The sequence below is a fragment of the Schistocerca piceifrons genome, chromosome 3 (genome assembly GCF_021461385.2).
Source record: "Schistocerca piceifrons isolate TAMUIC-IGC-003096 chromosome 3, iqSchPice1.1, whole genome shotgun sequence".
Lineage (NCBI taxonomy): Eukaryota > Metazoa > Arthropoda > Insecta > Orthoptera > Acrididae > Schistocerca > Schistocerca piceifrons.
In genome coordinates, this window is record NC_060140.1 from 359,055,891 (window position 1) to 359,082,449 (window position 26,559).

At 36.3% G+C, this 26,559-nt stretch overlaps 1 protein-coding gene across 1 annotated transcript in view; it reads left to right on the top strand.

Moving 5' to 3' along the window:
* LOC124788744 (teneurin-a) overlaps positions 1 to 26,559 on the top strand; it is a 191,951-nt gene that overhangs the window by 12,791 nt on the left and 152,601 nt on the right. The window contains exons 4-6 of the mRNA XM_047256026.1: positions 1,475 to 1,660; positions 14,089 to 14,235; positions 17,930 to 18,137. Coding sequence (XP_047111982.1) covers positions 14,154 to 14,235; positions 17,930 to 18,137 — 290 coding nt within the window. The 5' untranslated portion in view covers positions 1,475 to 1,660; positions 14,089 to 14,153. The remainder of the gene's footprint in view (positions 1 to 1,474; positions 1,661 to 14,088; positions 14,236 to 17,929; positions 18,138 to 26,559) is intronic.

Sequence of the window (26,559 nt, forward strand, 5' to 3'; positions counted from 1 at the left end):
CACTGACGGCGGCAGTGCGCAAATGCTGCGCAGCTAGCGCCATTTGACGGCCAACACCGCGGTTCCTGGTGTGTCCGCTGTGCCGTGCGTGTGATCATTGCTTGTACAGCCCTCTCGCAGTGTCCGGAGCAAGTATGGTGGGTCTGACACACCGGTGTCAATGTGTTCTTTTTTCCATTTCCAGGAGTGTATATATGGTGACCGTAATGTAGTTGTAATGCAATACATACTGTATTGAAAATGAAGTTAAAAATTCAAAGTGAAATCTGGAAACTGGTTGTCATTAAATTAAATATAATGAGTACCTGACAAGAATCAGCATAGACGGTGATTAGTGACAGAAGGTAGGAAACAGTGTCCAGTGGAAGAGGAACCTTTTAGCTACATGTGAGGAGACAAGACTGTAGAAATATAATGAAATCACAGCTGAAAGACACTAGACACCAAACAAAAAACTGAAGCTTGGAAAATCTAAAATGTGCAGTAGTAACTGCAACAAAGAACAAAATTAGTCACTCAGAAAAGAATTGGGAAAGCTGTGGATAAATTGCAAAAAACGAAAGTGGTAAATGTAAGCACTAACTGTATTATTGGAGGCACTGATCCATTGATACACACATAAACAAGGTTAAGATTTTTGATAACATTTCATGGAACAATGTATATGTTGGTGAAATGTTTAATTCTTACATCAAGATTAATATTGTTGCTACGCTCTTGAAAATCATCCTTCCTCACAAACAGTGCTAACTAACAAAAACATGCACATGGCTTATTAGCCGGGCTGGTTAAATTCTACTAGCCCTGCAGAGTGGCAAATTGCAATGTTTTGCTAGGACAACACAGCTGGCCTGTCATTTTTGCAATAAGCCATAAATAATGCAGAGGTCAATAACTGCGCATAAATGGAGAGCTTATGCAAAACTCCCAACCAGGCAAAAGATAGATGATGAAGATGCAATCAGCCTCCTTTTGTTTTCTGTTTTTTAAATCCCTACCACGATCTTTACATAAATTAATGTATGTTGATAAGAAACAAACTAGCAGAAGCATGCAGTGGTATGGGAAGAGACAACACTCACCTTATGCATGATGTTATGACCAGGATATCGACACACAAACATTAGATTGTAGGAGGTAGTAGGAGAGGGAAAGGCAATGGAGAAGAAAAGAAAGACACTACAGGAAGAACAGAGATATATGGACACAGGCAGCATTTCCGGTACTGGTATGAGTCATGGCATGTGGCACAATGGGATTTAGGGGAGTGAGGGGAGGCCATTGAGAAAATGATATGGATATAGTAGAAGTGCAAGATACAAAATGTGGGAATGGGCTAAAGGAGATAGTAAGAGAGAGAAAAGAGTTGATAGAAAAGGAACCCTTTAGGCTTTAGTCAGTTATCCCATGTAAATGGTACATATATCAAATTCCAGTTATCACAATTATTAATATCATTTTGTACTTTTTGTAGCTCTTTGCAGTCTTGATTGCGGGCCACATGGTCGATGTGACAAAGGGAAATGTGAATGTGACCCTGGATGGACAGGTGATCGTTGTGATTTGTTGCCTTGTGATCCTCGCTGCTCAGAACATGGACAGTGTAAGAATGGAACCTGTGTATGCTCTCAGGGATGGAATGGTCGACATTGTACACTACGTAAGTTTGATTAAGTTATATGAAAGCTGTATTTATACAGTTTCTTTTCTTAATAAACTCTATACATATTTTAATTTTTCGCTGAACTGTGCTGTTCTCATTTAGTTGTGTGTTGCATATTTTATATTTATCTTATGATTTTGACCCTTCACTGTAACTTGTTTCTTTATACTACTGTTAAGACAATTTAGTGACTCATATATTGTGTGAATACATTTACATAACTCGGTACCATTTTTTTTATTTATTTATTTTTTTTATTTTATTTTTTTTAATTTTTTTTTTTTTTTTTTTTTTTGGATTAGTTTGTTTCCTTAAGGATGAAGAAATGTGTAGCATTAACATACGTGCAGAGTCTTAGTAATTAAAATTGAGTTTTGAACCAATCATAACAGTCTGTTTCAAACTCATTAAAGGAACAGTGTGAAAAATTATGAGAGTTATTGTGTCAACGGAATGTGTCAATTCATTTTCCATTGGGTTGACACCATCCTTACAGTGTGATTCCAGAAGGTCTGCAAAATACCCGTCTGTGACTATTGTAACCTCAAATTTAAAAAACCTTTATGAGTGACAAAGTTCTTTAGACGTGGGAATAGCTGGATGACAAAGTGTTCCATATCCAATAATTTGTTTTATACCCACCAGATTCCCATCAGCAGAGTGCTATTGTGGGCAGGTACATTAGTAGTAGTAGTATTAGTAGTAGTAGTAGTAGCAGCTTTATTCATCTGTTGATCTCTTTTTACAAGGATATAGGACATGTCGAAGAATTTACATGGTTAGACCAATTTAAAATAAGCTAATTTATAGACTTCTAGTTAGAAACAATCATTAGATTTACTCCTGGTAGACAATACTTTTTTTACAAATAACTTATTAAATAATGTAATGCCACATTGTTCACTCATATCTCACTGTCAGTCACTGCACGCACTATACACACATTGTTTCATAACACTTCACTCAGTGTATATATATAATAATGATTATAAAACATCCAACATTGCACATAACACCTTCACTTTATGTTTCTTCCTTCTTTTTTCCTTTCTACAAATCCTTACCCCCAAGCTATGCATAGCAAAATGCTAACACCTCTCTCTCTTTTGGTGCTCAACATCTCCCTCATTATGGAAGGATGCTGAGTCAGTTTTACAGGATAGCAAATGGGAAGTTGTGGTACAGTAAATGGCCCAGAGATCACCGGTGTGTGTGTGTGTGTGTGTGTGTGTGTGTGTGTGTGTGTGTGTGTGTGTGTGTGCACCGGTGATCTCTGGGCCATTTACTGTACCACATTGCTATCCTGAAAAACTGAGTCAGCATCATTCCATAATGAGGGAGATGTTGAGCTCCGAAAGAGAAAGAGGTGTTAGCATTTTGCTATGCGTAGCTTGGGGTTAAGTATTTCCAGAAAGGAAAAAAGAAGAAAAAAAACATAAAGTGAAGGTGTTATGTGCAATGTTGGATGTTTTATAATCATTATTATTATTATTTATTTGTATAACATTTTTTTGTCAAACCCCTACCGTTTTATCTAAGTAATCCTTCAATGTATAAAATGTAATGCATAACAGGTACTTTTTAGCTACCTTTTTAGATAAGCATATTTTTGTAATTTCTTTAATCTCTTTTGGTAATTTATTGTACAGTTTTATTCCTTGATAAAAATGCCACTTTGAGTTTTATGTTTATTTTTTCTTGGTAAATGTAAGTTGAGTCTGTCTTTTGTTGCATGGCCATGGACAGAGCTGTTTGTGCAGTAATTACCAATGTTATTTTTGATGTGTACAACTGACTGATAAATGTATTCACATGGAGCAGTTAAAATCCCCAATGTTTTATACAGATCTTTACAATGAGCTCGACTAGTATTTTTAGTTATTATTCTTATAGCTCTTTTCTGGAGTTTGAAAATTATATTCACATTTTGTGCATTTGTTCCCCAAAAAAGAATGCCATAACTAAGAATTGAGTGTACATATGAATAATATGTAACTAAAAGACACTGTTACACACTGATGATAGCATAACATGCTGGTGACATTCTGTTTGCAAGTACCTTTGTGTTTTCACACCACTTCAACTGAGACTCAATATTCACTCTTAGAAATTTTGCATTTGTTACACAGTCTATAGAGGTGCCATCTACATTTAATTTGACATTGTCATTTTTCCTCTTCAAACTGCAATTCATGGCATTAGTTTTCTTTATGTTCAATGTCACTTTATTGTTTGTTGACCAATCATAAACTTCCTTTAGAGTTTCATTTGCTTTCTCGGCAAGGAGTTCTCTTGTTTTCTCAATGACTATAATGTTGCTGTCATCAGCGAAGAGAATTTTTTCGGCATGAGTAACATTACTGGGAAAGTCATTGATGTATATCAGGAATAGTATTGGTCCTAATATGCTACCTTGCAGAACCCCTATATTAATGTATTTTGGTTCTGATTAGTGTTTTACTAAATGTTTAGATCTATTTGAAGTATGTGTTATCTCTACTCTTTGTATCCTATCTGTTAGGTATGATCAAAACTTGTCATTAGCTACCCATTCTTATTCCTAATGCTTCTAATTTATGTAATAGAATCTTGTGGTCGACTGTGTCAAACACCTTAGAAAGATCCAAAAATATGCCTGACACACACACATCTTTATCAAGAGCACCAAGTACAACTTTTGTGAATTCTACTATGGCTGACTCAATATTTCTGCCTCTTCGGAAATCAAACTGTGATTCGCTTAAAAGATTGTATTTATTCAGGTAATTCATTAATCCGTCTTTCATAATAGCTTCATTATTTTTGAGAATGCTGAAAGCAGGGAAATGGGCCAGTAATTTTCTATGTCTTCTGCATTATCATTCTTAAGCAAAGGTACAACTCTTGCCTGTTGTAACTGCTCTGGAAATGTCCCTGATGTGAAGGATTCATATATTATATTTGTTAAGGGGCCTTGTATAATCCCTATGCATTGTTTCAGTACGCACATTGGTACTTCACCTAAGTCTACTGACTTTTTATTTTTTAGTTTTTGAACAGTTTTATTGACTTCATTCTCTGTGATTGGAAGTAACATCATTGCATTTAGTGCAACATTATTTACAGGTGTTATATTGGTTTTGGGGAATTTTTTCTGTAACGTCTCTGCAATACTTGAAATTGCTCATTACATAGTTTGCTAAGTGTTGTGGATCATTTATTACCTTATCCCCCTCCCTTAGCAGTATGTTATTCTGCATTTGTTTGCCTCTCCCCGTTTCTTTTTTATGACATCCCAGACTGCTTTGCTTTTATTCTCTGCATTATATATTATTTTGTCATTAAATGACTTTTTTGCAGCAATCAGCACCTTCCTATAGATCTTTTTGTTTCTATGATAGAAATTTCAGAATTCTGGATCATTGCAAATCTTTTTCATGGAACTGAGGTGTCTAAGTGTTTGGGAGGATTTCTTAATACCTGCTGTTATCCATCTGCTTTGGGGAGATGCTAATACGGACATGTGTACTTTTGGAAATGCCTTTTCAAAGTTCAGTTTAAACAATGTGGAGAATTTAGAGAATTTCATATTCACATTGGTTTCCTTATATACTTTATCGCAGCTCTTTATTTTTTTTTTTTTTTTTTTTTTTTTTTTTTTTTTTTTTTTTTTTTTTTTTTTTTTTTTAGTTCTTTTGAAAAATCTTTTATTTTGATTTCTTATAGATGTCGTTTGTAGGCTTGTAGTTTAGAGAATGATTCGATGCCCGATTTTACTGTTGTTATTTGAAAGAGGTGGTCTGATAGTCTGAGATCTTTTACAGCTACATCACATTTTTCCCTGTCCATATTTGTGGCTACATGGTCAATTACTGATGCAGTTGTTGTAGTAACCCTTGTTACACTATTGACTAAGAGGGACATGCCAAAACTTTGGAGGATGTTTATGAAGGTGCTGCTGGATTCATTTATGATATGTTGATGTTAATGTCCCCACACAGAATTACGTTGACCTTTGTACTTGAGACTTTATCTGGAACTTCTGTTCATTTATTGAAAAAAAGTGTCCACACTACCACTTGGAGATCCATACACACACAAAATTATTAATTTCTTGGTGATATCAAGCCCTGTTAATTCAGTAGTTGATATTTCAAAGTGTTTGTCTTCGCTTACTGTACTGAGGTCATGTCTTGATTTGAACTGTGTTCCTTTTCTGATATAATTGCGTGATCCTCCACCCCTTGAAGTAGTTCTGCAGTAAGAGTTTGCTCTTTCGTACAATGATAATACTAGACTACATGTTGGATTCCTATGTCTCTACACCAGTGCTCAGTAGTACAAACTTCTGTGCAGTTCAAAGATTGGAGCTCAACTTCTAATAGTTGTATTTTATCTTTTATTGACTGCATGTTTTGATGGAGGATTGTGAAGTCTGTGAAATGCCCCACGTTACTCTTTCCAATGGTTCATTTTTCTTTGTGACATCTGGTTTGTGTGCTATTTGAAGTGTTAAAACCTGTCTTATGAGTGATTGTTTCAGTATTTTTTAAACTGCTGGAGATAATCTTTAGGCAGGGGAACCTGTTGTCTGGATTTATCCTAAAAAATACCTACTTTTCCTACCTATGACAACAGGTATTTGGCCATTTGTGGCCTGTGATCCACCCCATATACTCTCATGAATTAATTACTGTAGTGAAAATATGTATTCTTTTAAATTTTGGCATCTAGGTCTCCTCTTAAACTTTTTCTAACCTATTGGTGCACAAGATGTGTTATGTTTGGAGTTATTTTTTATGCTTTGTATGTGTTATGTTTGGAGTTATTTTTTATGCTTTGTATGATAGCTGTAGTTAATGATGAGAATCCTGATTACACCCTACAAAATACTGATCGTAACATTTCTGATGGATGAAATTGACTTTGATTTTTTTTATGCAGACCCACTGGCATCCACCCAATGCTTTGACTACTACTTTATTTTTTGTATGAAATGGCGGGCCCAACCCTCATCTACAGTAACAAGTGTACGCACAAAATCATTTTATTGTTTGTTAAATCATCTGAATAAAATTGTCTGAATATTGATTTTTAGTTATATGTTTGGTAAGTACCGTATTAAACTGCAACACCCATCTTATATCAAGTTTGCTCAAAGTTATTTCTTTACATGAAACTTACCATATTTGAAAACTGTCATGATTAGTACCTTGAGCTGCTGATAAAATTCTTTATTTAACAACCAGTTACATTCGACAGACCATCATTAGGATGTTAAAAAAAATTACATCATAGGTGAATATAAATTCATTGATGTCAGATAATAAAACCATGAATGTATCACTGTTGTCACATCGTAGTACAAATTACTTTGTAAGTATATATAAACTGTGCTAGACAGTGCACTCTTTCATGTTACATCAGCACAGTGTGAACACAAGCTAAAAATCCCACTTGTTGTAGTGACCACATTGATGTGCATCTAAACTGGTATGTAAAAACCTGTCTTAGAGTCAGACTGAAGTATGGATCTCCTCTTTCAGTTATCCTATATTATTAATTAGCTTAGTGCCCACTGCTTCAATCATGTAGACTGTATGGTCTGCTTAGATTTTTGTTTTTGTTTTTCTTCAATCGGATTTTTCTGTTGTTCATAAATTGGAACACCTTCTGAACTTTTCGTGCTAGTTAAGGCGGTTTCTGTTAACCTGCTTTCTGCATTCTTGTGGTGATATTTCCATAGAAACTTTCGTCCTTTAACACATATCTCTTGATATCTAACCAGGAAGTGAAATATCTGTTTTCATAGATTTGGCTTTAAAAATTCAGTAATGTAACAAAATATTTTATTAAAAATTTTGGTCCCATATTTCAGCCCTTAGGTTTTGAATTTCCAAGAACTGTGAAATGAGTATTTTTTTTTTTCTTTTTAATTTCTAATAGAGAAGCCAAATACAAATTTTCCCTAGATTTAGCTTTGAAAATACTTTCACAATCAAACAATGGAATATTCAGAATGGAATGTAACAATATTGAGCAAAGGATAGTTACCTTATATTGGAGATGCTGAGTCACAGATAGGCACATCAAAAAGACAGTCGGAAAGTGAGCTTTTGACCAACAAGGCCATTGTTAAAAATCTGACACACGCACACACACACACACACACACACACACACACACACACACACACACACACACGCGCGCGTGCGAAAGATAAATGGAAGGTAACTGTTTCAAGGACAAAGTGTGGATGGGATACTAAGAGCAGCAGTGGATTACTTGCTACTACAACAGAACATGCAGGGGTAGATTACGTTAGTAGTGGGTATCCTGTGTTTATACTGTATCAGAGCTATGGTCAGTACCTTAAGAGCAATCCAGTGCAACAGTGCAGTGCACTGCTGTGAGCCTTCTGCTACGCTGTGTCTGCATCTACATCTATATACATACTCCGCAATCCACCATACGGTGCGTGGTGGAGGGTACCTCGTACCACAACTAGCATCTTCTCTCCCTGTTCCACTCCCAAACAGAACAAGGGAAAAATGACTGCCTATATGCCTCTGTGCTAGCCCTAATCTCTCTTATCTTATCTTTGTGGTCTTTCCGTGAAATATAAGTTGGCGGCAGTAAAATTGTACTGCAGTCAGCCTCAAATGCTGGTTCTCTAAATTTCCTCAGTAGCGATTCACGAAAAGAGCGCCTTCTTTGCTCCAGAGACTCCCACCCGAGTTCCTGAAGCATTTCATAACTCTCGCGTGATGATCAAACCTACCAGTAACAAATCTAGCAGCCCGCCTCTGGATTGCTTCTATGTCCTCCCTCAATCCGACCTGATAGGGATCCCAAATGCTCAAGCAGTACTCAAGAATAGGTCGTATTAGTGTTGTATAAGTGGTCTACTTTACAGATGAACCACATCTTCCCAAAATTCTACCAATGAACTGAAGACGACTATCCACCTTCCCCACAACTGCCACTACGTGCTTGTCCCACTTCATATCGCTCTGCAATGTTATGCCCAAATATTTAATCGACGTGACTGTATCAAGTGCTGCACTACTAATGGAGTATTCAAACATTACGGGATTCTTTTTCCTATTCATCTGCACTAATTTACTTTTATCTATATTTAGAGTTAGCTGCCATTCTTTACACCAATCACAAATCCTGTCCAAGTCATCTTGTATCCTCCTACAGTCACTCAACAACGACGCCTTCCCGTACACCACAGCATCATCAGCAAACAGCCGCACATTGCTATCCACCTTATGCAGAAGTTCATTTATGTAGATAGAAAACAACAGCGGACCTACCACACTTCTCTTGGGCACTTCAGATGATACCCTCACCTCCGATGAACACTCACCATCGAGGACAACATACTGGGTTCTATTACTTAAGAAGTCTTCGAGCCACTCACATAATTGGGAACCAATCCCATATGTTCGTACCTTAGTTAGGAGTCTGCAGTGAGCCACCGAGTCAAACGCTTTCCGGAAGTTAAGGAATATGGCATCCGTCTAATACCCTTCATCCATGGTTCACAAGATATCATGTGAAAAAAGGGCGAGTTGCGTTTTGCAGGCGCGATGCTTTCTAAAGCCATGCTGATGCATGGACAGCAGCTTCTCTGTCTCAGGGAAATTCATTATATTCAAACTGAGAATATGTTCAACAATCCTGCAACAAACCGATGTTAAGGATATTGGTCTGTAATTTTGAGTATCTGTCCTTTTACCCTTCTTATATACAGGTGTCACCTGCACTTTTTTCCAGTCGCTCGGGACTTAATGTTGGGCAAGAGATTAGCGATAAATGCAAGCTAAGTAAGGAGCCAGTGCAGTAGAGTACTCTCTGTAAAACCGAATTGGAATTCCATCAGGACCTGTCGATTTATTTATTTTCAACCCATTCAGCTGCTTCACAACCCCAGGGATGTCCATCACTATGTCCTCCATACGGGAATCTGTACAAGACTCAAACGGCGGTATGTTTGTATGATCCTCCTGTGTGAAAGATTTCTCAAATGCTAAATTTAAAATTTCATCTTTCGTTTTGCTGTCTTCCGTTGCCAGGCCAGACTGATCAGTGAGTGACTTCGACCCGCTTACCGATTTTACGTAAGATCAGAATTTCCTTGGGTTTTCAGCAAGATCTTTTGCTAAGGTATGTCGGTGATAGTGGATGTATGCTTCATGCATCGCTCTTTTTACAGCAGCACGAATCTCTACTAACTTTCGCCTGTCCTCATTCTCCTGATCTTTCTTGTACCGTGAGTGCAACTGTCTTTGCTTCCTGAGAATTCTCCGAATTGCGCTGTTAAACCACGGTGGGTCTTTTCCGTCTGTAACCCACTTTTTCGGCTCATACTTCTCCAATGTGTGATTTACAATGTGTTTAAAATTTGCCCATAATTTTTCCACATCTATCGTACTGGAAGTAAATGAAGTCGATTCATTTACTAAGTGGGATGCTAACAACTGCTTATCTGCTCTTTCTGGTAAGAATACTCTCCTAGCCTTCTTGACTGACTTTTTAACTTTTGTAACCATAGTCGTAATGACAACATCATGATCACTAATCTCTGTCTCAACACTGACACCATCGATGAGGTCTGGTCTGTTCATGGCTACCAGATCTAAAATATTTCCATTACGCATTGGCTGTCGATTTAGCTGCTCAAGACAGTTTTTGGATAATGTGTTCAAAAGTAAATCACATGATGGGTTGTCTGTACCACCTGTAATGAATCCATAGACATCCTAGTCTATACCAGGTAGGTTGAAGTCGCTTCCGACTAATATAGCATGATCCGGGTACTTCTGTGATACAGATTGTAGACTGCCTTTGAATGATTCTAGAACTGTCATGGTGGAACCTGGTGGCCGGTAATAACACCCAACAATTAACTTTATTTCTCCTAGCCCTGTTAAATGTGTCCAGTTAACTTCACAATCACACTCTACTTCGACCTCAGTAGACGCAATATTTTTGTCAACTGCAATGAAGACACCACCTCGTACGATGTCTAATCTGTCTTTCCGATACACGTTCCAACCCTCACAAAATATTTCACAACTTCCTATCTCAGGGTTCAGCCAGGTCTCAGTCCCGAGAATAACTTGTGCACCCCATTCTTCCTGGAGGGCAGTAAATTCAGGAACTTTAATCCGAACACACTGAAAATTTACTGCTGATATCTTGATAGCTGTAGTGTCTTTACACTGAGTGTGACCTGACTTCCCTGCCTGCATGTCGACTGGTGAGTGTTCATCAGGACTCCTTGCACTTCTGCCTAACCTAAAAAACCGCCATGTGCACGCCACAAGTACTCTACTACCTGAGTGGCCACTTCCTTTGTGTAGTGTCAGTGGTGTCAGTGTCAGGGTCAGTGGTGAGTTGATGCAGCATCTGGATGTCGTTGGCCAGTAGCAGCTCTCTGATGTCCAGTATCTTCTGTTTACTGCAAGGCACAGTTCTGCTGCAGTTGTTTGTCAAGCAGGGCCACCTGTTCGACTGTTTCTGGCAGGATGTCTGTGCCAGCCTTCCATGCAGTGGCAATGAGTGCTGTTTCCTCTCTTCAGCGTTGGCACTGGATGCCCCGATAGCTTTCAGTGTCGCTGTCGTTGCTGCAGGGTTGATGGATGTCTTCATAGTGCTGTTCTTCTGTGGCTGCTGCTGAGGTGGTCACAGGGACAGGCACCCTGGGAATCTTCTGCTTGTTGGCGGCACTCCTCTGTGTAGGTGCAGGAGCAGTAGTTGGCGTTGGCTCCCCTATTGTTGAACATAGGCCTTTGGTGAACGCTGTACACAGATGCCTAACGGCCTCCTCTCCTCTGCAACCAGGATGGCTGTGAAGGTGAACCTCTCTGCCCCCAAGACAGCTTTGAGAGCCACTGTGGGTCCCTCTCAGTGGCACAAGCTACAGCCTGGCCTTCCCTCTGGACGGTCATCCCCAAGGATGTCGAAGGGCGGGGAGTTGCTTCTGCGCTGTCCCTCACCTGTGCCAGGCTGGTCTGTGCCTGTCATCATCATCTTCTCCACAGTGTCAGCACGGCCGTGGCCACCTCACGACCTTTGGCATGGCTGTGACTTGAAAAAGTCAGGCAGCCATGTCATCTGGTGACATGGGGTCTGCCTTACTGATTGCAAGTTAGCAGAAGTTCTCTGCTGCTATCACAGGTGTCGCTGTTGTGCTCCCCAGCACACTTGACGCACAGCGCTATGTTATGACAATATTTGGCTCTCTTCGACCTAGTATGCGTAGCGCACAGCAGAAGTAATGCACACGCCTCACTGGCGCAGACAGAACACTGATCCGTGCATCAGTCAGTTGAGACATTGCCTTTTGTGTATATACTAGCTTAGCGCATGTTGCTAAGCTTGCATAGCCTATATGGTCTACAGAGATTTTTTTGTTTTTATTTAATCGTATTTTTATGTTGTTCACAAATTGCAACACCTTCTAAGCTTTTCACACTAATTAAGGCCATTTAAGCATGGTCTTTCCTGAATGTACTTCTGACCAAAAAAGCGATTCTGGTAGTTAGAGTCCAAAGTTTGATTAACCATGCCTTTTGCATTCTTGTGGGGATATTTCCCTAGCAACTTCCATCCCATAACAAATATTTCCTTATATTTAACCGAGAACTAAAATACCAGTTTTCATAAATTTAGCTTTAAAATTTATTTAAAGTAACAAAATATTTTCTGAAAAATTTTCATTCCTTATTGCAATCTCTTAGGGTTTGAATTTCTAGAAACACTGAAACCCTTTTTTTTATATTTCTAACTGAGGAGTCAAATACCATCTGTCATAAATGTATTCTTAAAAATCCTGTAGTAGTTCTTTAGTAATTATTTGTTTTCAAAAAAACTTTCACCTACTATTTTATCCCTTTAGTGGCGGAATTTTCAAAAATGCTGAAACACAAGTTTTTTATTTTCTGACTGAGAAACCAAGTACCACTTTTTGTTGTTCTAGCTTCAAATTCCTGTAATAGTAACCTACTTTCAAAAAAACCTTTGATCCCCTATTTCACCCCCTTCTGAGTGGAATGGCTCCTTAAACAATGCCTACAGTATAAGATCCACACCCTCTCTGAACTTCAAGTTTCTGTCTTCAGAAGTTTGGACTGGGCAGTGAAAACTGAGTGAATCACTCCGATCCTCTTTCACACCTTCAGTGGTTGAACTTCTAAAAACAGTTTTCATCTCTAACCAAGAAGTCACACCAATTTTCAGAGATTTACTTTTAAAAATGCGTACCCAAAGAAATATTTTCATAAAATGTTTCACCCCCTTAGGGTCTTAATTTCCATAAACAGTGAAACTTGGATTTTTTATTTCTAACTGAGAAGACAGACTTAAATTTTTGTAGATAAAATATTTTCATAAAAAATCTCATCCCCAGTTTCACTTCTTTAGGGTTTCAATTTCCAAAATGCTGAAAAACACATTTTTTTGTTTGTAACCAAGAAGTCAATCAACAATGTTCATAGACATAGCTTTAAAAATACTTTAGTAGTTCTTTAATAATGATTTATTTTCAAAAAATTCACCCATTGTATCACCCTCATAGGATCAAATTTCCAAATATTCTGAAACAGGTTCTGTTTAATTCTGCCTGAGAGACCAAATACCAGTTTTCTTAGCTCTAGCTTCAAAACTGCCTTAATAGTGATGTTTTCCAAAAAATCCCTACATCCCCTTTTTTACCCCCTTAGGGTTGGAATTTCAAAAAATCCCATCTTACATGACACCTTCATATAAGATTCACACCTCCTTCAAATTTCAATTTTCTATGCTTAGTGATTTGGGCTGGACAATGATGAGTCACTCAGTCAGTCAGTCTGTCTGTCAGTCAGATTGTTGCCTTCATTGCCTTTTATATAGAGAGATGAGTTTTGAGCACCAGTAATGGACAGATGCCTTTGTTATTCACTTCTGATGTCATATAGCAGTTGAACACCTTGTCAATTACTTTCTATGTGAGGTAACATTTAAACTGATAGTAGATAATGTTGGCTCATCTATAACATCAGTTGTTTGTGGGTTCGGTGACAATAGTATTTGCAGAAGAGTTGCTGATTTATACAACTTTTTCCACAAATAAATTTACAGTATTTGAGTAATTATTTGTGATATTATTGCAGTGCTGTAAAGAATCACTTTAGCACAACTCACTATAATCATAACATCATATCCATCATTACTGAATCATTGTTTTCCATGCAAGGTGAAGTACAAGTTCCCCCTGCTAAAACAATTTCATCCTTGTCACATACTTATTTTAAAAGGTTATGCATTATTTGACATAATATATATTTGACAGTAAGTCTAATCATTGTAATGTTGTTTCACTGAAACATCTATCATAAAGTTAATGCGACAATATTAACAAACACAAAAAAGTAATGATTGTCTTTTGTTGACAGCTGGTTGCAAAAGTGCTTGTAATCGTCATGGTACTTGTTCCCTGGAAGATGGAGAATATCGCTGTATGTGCTCAGATGGATGGGCGGGTTATGACTGCAGCATTCGACTCGAAATGGAATGTAATGATGAAATTGACAATGATGAAGGTGAAATCAAATTTTGAATTCATTTATTTCTCCAAAATATGTACAGAAATTGTAGTTTATTCTAGATCCTACCAAAATATTTTATTACATGAACAAACTTGAACAAAGAAAGGTTTGTTCTATGTTCAGGGAACTTTAAAATTTACATGAAATATTTTTTGTGCTTAAGCAGCACGAGTAAAAAACACTTGAGTATTCCAGCATTTGTGATACTTTTCATAGTGACTTGAAACATTTGTGAATAAGAGAAAGCAGAGAAGATAGCTGTTGTCTGATTCGGTCTGTGAAGGAGCCAACGCAGTTGTGGCATGTAATTCTCTTCGGTTTGCATTTTTACTGAAGTAAATATCGAATAAATGAGTAAATGGGTAATCATATTCATGTTGTAATGTAGTGATGTTAGAAAATATACTGTACAAATTAAGTACATGTCTGCTGAGATGTAGAGTAAGGTATCATTAGTTGGTTAAAACATTTTTTTACTGTCCTTTACACCAGCATGCTTACATCCCAAGTAGTTTCATTTATTTATAAGGGACAGTAAGATGAAAACGAGACAGATGGAAAAAGTAAGTAAACTGTTTATTACTTCTAAAGTAATTGTCATAACTGTTAATACATTTATCACACTATGAGACAAGAATCATTGTTTTCATGAAAAAAATGTTTGTGGTAGCCTACAGGACCACGATTGTATCTAGGCACGCACCTCTTCATCTGAAGCAAATTGACGGCCACAAAAGTCTTTCTTCAGGGCGCCAGAAATATGGAAATTGCATGGGGAGAGATCAGGCTTGTACAGAGGATGGTTGAGGGCATTCCAGCAAAACTTCTCCAGTGTAATCGACGTAACAGCCAGCTCTGGAGAAGTCATGACAACCTTTACCTGTGATTGCAAGGGCCCACTGCTCAATGACTTTCTGGAATATGGCACCATAAGTAACACACAGTGGTACATGGACTCTTTGCAAAAACTGAAGCACACATTCAAGTCCATACACCCAATAATGTTGACAGATGACATCTTTTTGTGGTGGCATAATGCCTGCCTTCATATTGCTGGAGTTGTTCTGACCATGCTGCAGCAATTTTACTGGGAAGTCCTTATACATCACCCATACAGTCAGAATCTCTTCCTGTGTCACATAAATATTTTTGGAGCCCTGAAGAAAGGCAGTTATGGCCATCGATTTGCTTTGGACAAATAGGTGAATGCCTGGATACTATCGTGTTTCTGTAGGCAACCACAAATTTTTCCATGGAGGCATTGACCATCATGTCTCACAGTGGGATAAATGTATTACAAGTTATAGTGATTACTTTTGCAATAGTAAAGAGTTTACTTTCTTTTTGTCCATCTGTCTCATTTTGATCTGACTGACCCTTATATATACCCATACGACAGGCTAAATAGCAAAATTGTGCACCTAATCTGTGCTCACAGTTGTATGAAGTGAAGTTAACTACATTTCATAGACCAGTAGCAAGATTTTCTCAGTCTGCTAAATCATGTTAAATCAACACTAATGGTATGAAAGGAAATGAAATGTAACTCCTGCCTTTTGATATACAACTCTGAATACCGAAAGACCAATTGAAATACAGTTCTTAATACTGAACTGTATCCCTCACTCTAGGTCTTTATGTGATGAAGGTCGTGTGTTTTACACGTTATCATCTTATATTACCTCATCACATTGTGCCCTTTGTTTAACTGATAAGAAGAGGTACAGCTTTCAGTATATGAAGGTGTAATAATGTGACACTGTATGAGTATAGAAAATACACATAACATGACTGCTTCATTAGATGTTTGAATAACCAAGTGATGTTTGCAATAATTGAAATTAAGTGGTTAGTTATGACAGCTGGAATTCATGTCACTTTAATGTTATGATAAAAGTGAGTCTTGTTTACAGGTGTTACCAGTTTGGATGATGAAGTATTAAGTTGCAAAATTTTACACAAGAACAAAACTTTGTTTATACTATAGAGAGCAGCATATAAAACACACAATATTCTTTTTATCTTTGGGGTTACATTAAGCAGTTGGTGTTTGAAAATCCAACAGGAGCTGAAGAGGGGTAGGGTCATCACTGACCATCTCACTGTATAACAGATAACAGGAATATTTGAGGAGGAGTAGCAAAATTTTGCATAACACAGAAATAAACATGTTGATTCTGGCGTTGTTGACATTAACTGGCTATAACCCTTATTTTAATAAACCACTAAATGTTCGTTTCCAGCCATTAGTTCCTTATCTCAAAATACTTGGGTTAGGATCCTCTGCTATTAAATAATTTTGACTAGAAGTTTGAGAGGACTCTGTATTATAAAGCCTCTTCAAGCCAACCAGTTAAAGAACTGCTCACCATTTTAGTTACGAGTGAATTGGTGCATTGATTAAGACACTTCACTTTCATTTGGGAGGAACAGAATTGAAGTCCTGCCTGGTCATCAAGATTTATGTGTTAATGGTAAATACTGGGCTGGTTCCTTTGAAAGCCATAGTTGTTCAATCCGTGCTTGTGCTCATTTATTTAATGGCCATATCATTGATGGAAGTTGAACACTAATCATCCAACACGCTTTCCTATTTAAGCTGTTTATTGCTATGTTATAATGTTTTTTTTTTCTTTTTTTTAACTCACACTATTCATTTTTCATCAGCCAAAATTATGCACTCAATTTAACAGATGTCATTATGATGATGCGGTTCTTACTTTCATGTCTCAGTCTTCAGTTTGTGCAATTTTCCATCAAGTTCAGTGAAAGATTCTTTTCAGATCTCTGCACAACTCATCTGTGATTGTCCCCAGCTTTACCTTTCAATTCATTTCTTATCAAGATTTGCCCCATACTACAAATAGGTTTGAAGCAGTTCCAAATATTCCATGGTTGAGAATCTAATACTGAAGATCGATACTTGTGAACTATATGAACTCTGAACATGAAACCAAACCTGAAGCATTTGTGCTTGGATTGATCTTAAGTAAGTGAATTTGAATTGCCACCTACAGTATGAGTCCCCACACATGTAACATCATGCTGTGTGTAAATGAAACCTTCTGGAGTGCACTAGGAAGTCGAGATTAAATGTCATATTGTTCTATTGAAGGAATCATGCTATTCAGTTCAATCACTGTGTTCAATATTTACTACCATGTTTGTATAGTTATGAAATCTTGTGATAAATAATTAATGTGTTGTTTTATTTATCTCTGCATCTTGTTTGAATGATGTAATACATAGCAAAAATGAAACTATTTAACCTCTTTAAACAGTCATGCATAACAGCTATGCTAATGCTAGATGAGAGTACTCTCATATAAGGATTATGGATGTCAAGTTAAGTTCTGAATTAAAACTAAGAGAAAGCATAAGTGAAATGGAGTGAATTTAATTAATCTAACTTGTTCTGTTCACTAATCTCAGATATCTTCATAATTGCCACACCCTGTTTTCATAATAGTAAACACTGTAAATTGTGGGAGAACACATAGAGAAAACTAGTTACCAATTGAAGTAATTATTAACAATCTGAACTGTTTATGTATATGTTGTTTTATTCTGATGCAGATTTTGGTGTTGGAAGATATTAAGTAAACAAAATGTGTGGTAGGTAAGTAACTATCTGATCACCATGTTATCAACAAGAGGGGTTGGAGAGCAACTGTTTCTTCTTTTACAGATGGAATGGTTGATTGCTCAGATAGTGAGTGCTGCTCACATCCTTCTTGCTCAGATCACATAATGTGTATAGCATCTAGTGATCCCGTTGAGGTGTTATTGCGGAAACAGCCACCGTCTGTTACAGCATCGTTTTATCAGAGAGTCAAATTTCTCATTGAAGAAAACAGTGTTCAGAGCTATGCCCATATTGATGAATACAGTGAAAGGTAGGGAAAAGTCTATCTCATTCACAGCTTTTGTAAATCTTTTGTTTGATTTTGTTATTCATTACTGTTAACATAAGCACATACAAATAAAGTGTAGAAACAAAGATGGAAATTTGAAGTACTTTCTTGATAATAATTCTTTCACACAGACACATTGTTTTTCATGACAACCATTTTTTGTGAGATAAATGAACTATTACTTTATGAATCTCTTGTAAAAAAAGAGGAGGAGGCACAATTAAACAGTAGTGTCTAGTTGTTTTTGAGCGTTTTAAGAAAGCACAGCTGTAAGTTATAGGGTGCTCGATATAAAGGCTTCATGGCGTAGAATGATCTTGGCCAAACAAGACAAGAAACCAAGAAATTTCACTTTCATTAACTGGCTGTGATTAATGATGAAGTTATACTGTTTCTTATCATGTTCTTACCAATAACAATGTTTCAGGGTTACTTTGTGAACAAAGACAAGATCATTTCCTTCCTACAGTTGTTACATAACTGTAGAAGTTATTCATATGATAGATGGTAATAATATTGAAAATCTTAATCTTTTTGTGTTGTGTGTGGAACATAATAAATAAATAAATAAATAAATAAATCCATCTTTGTTTCATTGAGAACTTAAGCCTTTTATTTGAAAGATGTGTTATGTTTCTTTCAACTACTGACATTAACCTTTCCTCCAGTAGCTTTTCAATTTTTGTTTATCTTTATTCAGTAGCTATTTTCTTTTCTTTATTTTGTCATAACAGTTGACAAGAAACACGTTAGTCCCATCTTGAATCAGTACCACTTCATGTTATTCCTTCTCCTGATCCTCTTTCCAGTTAAGTCTTGATATGGGGAACCATTTTCTTCCTCTGTTAAAGCTTAATATAGTGGATCAGAATTTGATGTAATGCCTCTAAAAGTGATAAACCAGCATCTCAATGAAACGACAAAACTATTGCACAAGGGGGCTTTCAAGATAAATACAGGGAAATTGTGGAGTATATATGAACTTTTACAGAATCTGTCACAAAACAAAATATTTAATTCACAAGTTGTAAGCTTTTTGATTTAGTTTCAAAAATGTTCTGTCACTTTTATGAATATTGGATTAATTACCAATCAAAATTTTAGCCATGGTTTTTTGTGTATATCGATGTATACAAATGGAATAAGATATTAGTGAGAGATGAGGTTGTGATAATCAGATCATGTAGCACAGGAACTAAACATTATTCTGATAACTGAATGCAGAAATTTTTATTTGCTATTTGTGTTTAGCTGAAATGAAAATATCCTCTTATATTCCAGTTGTTTTTTGCTATGTGACTCCAACAAATTTTTTATGAAGTACTTGAGAAATGAGCATTGATTTCTTTTGGTTTCCTTCATATCAAGACTTAATAATACCCTCAACATTGTGTGTTTTGTCTAGTGTTTTCCCCTTTATCATTACCAAACTAACTTTTTGTGTGTTTGTCTCAGTGTCTATGTTAAGGTAATCATTTGAACTAATAGGACTCTTAACTGGAACTTGGATAAAAACTGTTATTACTTGGTACTTTTGTCAGAATATTGCATCAGATATACATATTCTAGCTTCACTGGTACAGCAAAGGGAAGAGTTTCCCAACAAATTAATTTCTTAGGAAATGTTCTGTCCGCAGAGACAAAAAGAATCTGAATCTCGTTTCCAAAATAGATTCTTCTGTATGCTGTACCTTCACTATGGTACTTCAGATTTTATTTCCATATCTAATGGAAAGTGTATTTAAACAAGAAGTATATGAACTTAATGACTGATGGCCACATAAATGATACATTTACATTGTTGGATACAAAGTCATAAGACAACCTACGCAAATATAAATTTTGTTGGAAAATGTACTGAAATGTTCTTTTCAGCGGTCACATGAATATTAATACCAATCAAGATATTTGTTAAAGATTGGATCCCTTTATACAAAGAATTTCTTTATGAGCGTCTGAGATGATAGACTTCAGGGATTGCTCCCATGCTATTTCATGTTTATATGTTAGTTTGTAATCAGTTTGTTTGATTACTGAACTTAGATCCACTTAAAAGAATTTTGCCCCAGTGCTAGACCATTGTGCACATACTATATCATAAAATTTTGCTGCCTTCCAGTGGCATATTCAGATTAACACCTCACTACGTGATCTATCAGTGTTCAAAAAATGGTTCAAATGGCTCTGAGCACTATGGGACTTAACTACTGAGGTCATCAGTCCCCTAGAACTTAGAACTACTTAAACCTAACCAACCTAAGGACATCACACACATCCATGCCCGAGGCAGGATTCGAACCTGCGACCGTAGCGGTCACACGGTTCCAGACTGTAGCGTCTATCAATGTTATTGATAATATATGAACTACTTAAGAAAGTAAATTTCAAATCTTTTTTACTTTATAAATTGCTCCCATTCATGATTTTAGCTGCCCATTAGGTTTAAAAAAGGAAATTCAATATTAATTCTTAACTGTGTGTGTCTTAGATTAGAAGACCATGAAAATAAATACTGAAAATCTGTATGAAGAAGAACAAAGCAACCAATACTCTACAATTAGTTTACCCAGACAATGGACAGAGTCTTCAGTATGCTCTTTTCATTGGACAGCCATAGACAGTTGTCACTTACAACATAAATGAAGCTTTCTTTGTTGTCAGACAACAAAAGTTACATACGTGTTTGTCATGTGTAAATGCTTTGGTACAATATTTTTGAGAGTTCGTGACATTTATTCTGCTTCTGATCCTCACTTGCTGAAAGCAAAAATTAACTATATTCTTGACTGTTAAAAACATTCTATTTCTTTTCTGATTTCATCTCCCATATTTCATTTATACATTTGTGCTGATTTACAACGTGCTAAATTATCTCATGTTGTTTTTTCACATCTTCCAGCATTACTCTTTAATAGCATTGTTTCAGTCTATATCCTTGCGCTGTCACAGATATAATGAGAGTAATTTTTGCATTCCTTGTCAGGACAAAATTATGTTTGACACTATTTTACTGTTTGGTTGTAGTGTCTGTTTCAAGAGCTATGCATTTTATGTTGCCCTTCAGCATCTGTTTTTAATGATATGTGTGCTGCTATTTCAGTACAGAAAGGAAAGTTGACTGAACATTATTCTTCCTTGAATATAATGCCTAATATTCAGCCACTCTCCAATTTCATCCAAAAACTCTTTAATGATATATATGGAACTCTAACAATCAGAAACTTGATTTTTTTGTTGTTGTATACCAACAATTAGTTACCTCTCTCATCATGGATTTAATACTGATGCTGTATGTCACACAGTGATAGGAATTCACTCGAGAATGAAAGTGAAATCTGTCGATTCTTGCACTTTTTGATGTTATTATGGGATTGACACACATTTATGATCACAATCAGTCTTACATGATGAGGAGTAATGAGCTCCATTCTTACATCCAACCCTACGGTGGGTCAAACTCAAGTTTCTCCAAAGAAAATTCTTGTACCATTTGAATGGCAGCTGTTTGATTTCAGAATGCTGCTTTAAATCATATTGCATACACTATGTGGTTTCCAATAATTAATTTTTTATTTTGTGAGAGCTAATTGAATTCCGTACTTAAATAAATAATGTTTTTGAAGTTCCATATATGAAGATTATTTGACATAAAATCATACTTATTGCTGTTCAGAATGTTGCTTGATTTTCAAAGAAACTGACATCATATCTTTTCACAGTGAAATGAAGTATCGGTCATACCATGTATGAAATTTATAGCTTCCAAACTGACACTGAATGCTCATACATGCATTCAGTTTTCCATCTTTCAAAAATTTTTAACTCCAAAAGTTGTTTGTTTCTGAAGCATAAATATTCATTATCACTAGTATGAAACATGTTCCTACTTGGTTCCATTATGAAAAAGTTACATATTACAATTAACATATATAGGCCTAACTGTTCTTTCAATTATGGTTTCATTCATGTTACTTATTGTCATCTGAGAATCAGCTTGTACACAAAATTAAGAATGGTGCATTGCGAAATGGACATTTCAGCCTACATTTTTAAACATATTTGATCATAATATATATTACAAGCATTTTGGCTTGTGTTTCCCTTTAAATGCTTCTTATTCCAGTTTGAAACTGTTACAAATGCAGTTGTCAATGAAGAATATGTACAAAGAAACAATCTGTTGCTAAACAACAGAACTAACAAGTACCTGAAGATCTCTTTTGTCAGTTGAGGATAGTCCACAATATGTACAATATCTCTTGTACAATTTGTGCTTATAAGAAAAGTGGACCAATTAAAAAAAAAATCTGTAAGTCAAACAGGCAAAATTTATGTAATTTTCATACGATAGTGACAAATGAAACAGGCCTTCATAGCTATATCTGAGAACTAGATGGAAATAATCTTTAAGATTTATGTGTTGTCTGCAGATAAAAAAAAGAAGCAAACCAACAACAGTTTTGAAATTTTTTGATTTCACCCTGTTGACTGTTACTGACAAGTAGATCCAAACAACAGTCTAGTTACGTAATTGTGAAATCAAATTATTTTATATACATTTAGAGCTATACCTTCTAAGAGGACTACTATGAACTTAAATGCAGTTATGTAATTTTAAGAAATTTATATGGTAGACACAAGTGATCTTCAATTTATCACACATGAATAAACAAAACCGTGTGCTCATAGAGCCAACACCATTCATAAATGCCACCAGTGTTCTCAATTAGAAGAATTTATTCACATAAAAGAAATGCTATAAAGTGACTCTGAAAGTAGTTTCCATGTTCTGCCTGAACCACTGTTTGTTGTAGTAAGTTGTGTACGTGTCTAAATCATTTGTCTCTTGATTTGTGTTCTTTTCAGTCAGTGAACTACTTGTGTCTGTCATGTAGATACTGTCATTTGTATAATTTTTTCTCAGTCTGTGTTTGTGTGTGAATGTCTTTGTTTATGATTGTGTGTTTGTGTATCAGATCAGTGTTTGTGGAGTCTTGTATTTTTCTGTTTGTTAAATGGATTCAATACAATCAAGCATTTCTGAAAAACATGTTGTAGTTTTTATTGATGGCAAAGTGTCAACTCATATAGTGTGTGGAAACTAATTATGTAGGACCATTGTGAAATAGTTCAAAGTTAAATTTGCCTGATGTGAGGAGCAATTGGTTATACCTCAATAATTTGCAAAAGCAGACAGTTCCTAAATGATAACCAGCCAAAAAGTTAGTTATAGACTCTTTAACAAGTTTTCCAAATCTTCATTTTTATGACTCCTTATTTTAAAAACTATCCCACATTTTGTAGCATATCCTTCACTAAAAAATTTTATTTGTAATTATCACTCATGTTATGTTTTGTGATACAGTACAATACCAACAGATTGAGTATTTCAGTGTGAAAGTTACAGAGTATATTTCCAAATTTATATACCACAAGCTTCAGTATCAAAAAGCAAATATTTATTAGTGTGTAGCTGATTCTTGGAGTTTTTATTACATGAAGGTTTCCACAGTTTCGTACATAAGTCACTAGTCCCCAAATTTTTCACTTGATGAAGGACTGTTTAGGTGTGTAATGCTGTCTTCATGATGTTTAATGTAGAGTGTTGAGTAGATTCCAGTCACAGTAGTCACTTTTTATCACAGAAGGAATCACAGGTTTATTTATGATATTTTAGTGATGTGTAAAGTTATAAAATAATATAAAAGCATGCTGCAAGTATAGTTGCATTTTAATATGAGCTGGCAAATGTTGCTCTAACTTTCTGATATCAGGAAACGTAAATAGGAGTCTCCTCTTGATGAAACAAGACAAGAGGTAATGATAAATTAATAATAAGAATATGTATTGTGGCATTGAGCTATGGGCACATTAGAGAAACTAGAAAGAATAATATTGTTTGAAGCAATTTCCCTTATGGGTATACCATTCCTCCATCACTAGATGCCAAGTGTGAAAAAATACTATCTGAGAACTCTAACTGTATTTATAGTGCACTTCTTACATGAAAATGGCTTACTGTGGATTTGTACATTAATCTTCTAAATAATAACTCAAGCCTATAAACAGGCTCTGAGTAATGTTGTCGCTATTCTGATTTCTCTTGGATTGCTATCAGACCAGTTCTCCACCACCTCCCACCATGATGGTAGGAGATAGACAATGAAGAACGGAGCAGGTGTTACGAAATCCACAAACATCAACTGCTCTGTTTGTAATGCCTGCTCCATTCTCCGCAACTACCTAACATCATGGCATGAGGTCTGAAGACTGGTCAGTAACTGACCAAAATGGGTGGCAACAAAAATTAAAGTTTCTTGCGGTTAAGACTCTCTATGTTCATTTTAAAATAAATTTTAAGTACACTTTATTAAAGTAACTAAGTTCCATGACACGTTTGTAGAAGTTAACAATAAAATGAAAAATGCCAATAGAAATCAAACAGAATAAGTTTCAGTTCCAATACTACCAGCTAATTGGGACACTTCATATGCTAGACTGGTCAAGGAACTGAGACGCAATCTCATTCTAAAACGCACACATAAAATAACATTAAAGCGCACGTGATAACTACTGATCAAATTCACACTCTAGATGCTGCCATTAAGCACAAGGATCCCTTTTCTCCAAAATAGTTAAATTTAAATTGAATGCAGTCAATTCCCAGTAATTTCCAATGGCACATGTATGTTCAAAGCGGCAAACAAAACGCATACCTCAAGGTAATTACCAACAAAGTCATATGATACAAAAGGATACACACCAAAATTTGACAGCAAGGTGTCCGAGATTTATTGAATAATACTTGTGCTTGAACAAGAACCAAATACTTAACACTTGACAAGAAATTTAAAAACTTAACCTTGATTTTGAACAAGATGATGTATATTGTTTAAGTGCACTTGCACTTGAACTAGGGGACACAGGCTGAATTAGTTTAATACTCCAGAGTCAACAATTAAATAAAGAATAAATAGGCATTCAAGCAACATCAAAATTAATAACTTAGTAAAAATCAAGTTCTTTAACAAGTGAGGTAAATGCCAACCCCCATTGCACGTGAACCCACTTCGCCTTATAAACAACAGTTAGGGCTTGCTGGACCTCGAGCTACTGTGACAAGCAAAAGACACCTCTCATCAAGACACCAGAAGTGAACAGAATTATTTTCCAAATTTCTTTTGCAAATTACCATGAATAAGCATCCCATTCAAACAAAGCACAAATGGGAAATACATTGCAGAATTGTTTTGTAAACCACAAAATTTAAAAGAGAACAGTTCTTAAAAACATCATTACAAAATCCAAAAATACTAAGGAGGCTGAGTTGCACTCCACACAGTTTAACTACGTAAAACATGCTTGTTCAACCCCTAAAATCAGATCTACACTAGCCATTAACACAAAGAGCAGAGTACACAACACTATCAGTTAAAACAACTGAAGCGATTGAGAGAATTGGTTGCATAGCAAACTTCCTTGCACCAGGACCACAATGGCGTTAATCATCAGGGAAGTTCCAAAACATGCTCACCCATAATAAAATCTGGCAAGCTGCAAGATAAAGCAAGTTGACGCCGATGTGAGAGCTGCCTTCCCCCCCAGTGGTAGAACTCCTTTCCTGCTAGCTATTGCTCACAAGAATGCTGCTACAGCAGTAAGCAGCAGATGGCTTACTACTTGCTGCTGCCAGTTCCATTCTGATCAATCCAAGGTGCTACGGCCAGCATGTCTCACACGCATCAGGAAGGGTTGTGGCAGCAAAATCATGGATCCAGAATATGAGGACACTTGAGCCAACACTGAGTGAAATTGTGACCCTGCTGCCTGCTCTGCTCCTTGGCTAGCCTCAGAGTCCCACAACCGAACTTCAAAAGAGCGAGGCCGCTGCCGGCTCAGCCTGTCAGGCCACGAGTGATGCCCTCTGGCCAAAGATTAATACCACTGAGTGTAACACAGCCTATCAATTCACACCCTGGGAAGTAGGACTGTTACAAGGTGTGTGGAGAGGAAGGGGTGGAAGGCTACCTGCTGTGACAAAGGGAGTCGATCATGTCTTCTGCTGAGAGAAGTTTCACATTCTGGTGTAGCCCCAACCATTGGCAAAGCCATCCTATGCCCTTACAGGGAAGTAAGAATGGCCCACTTAAAACCCAAAATCTTTTTAACTGTTCCTACTATTTTGAGTAAATTAAAGCTTCTCTCAAAATGACAGCAGGGAAAAATTCAGTACCATATTTTGGTTCTTCAGTACTTTAAGAATAATTATAATTGTGTCGTTTCTCTCTCAGAATTTTTTGATGGGTTGGATCACAATTGAAAATTAAAGGAACTATAAATAAAACTGGTAGCAAAAAATGGATACACAAGTGTGTTATTCATTACCAGAGAATCCTGAATCTGT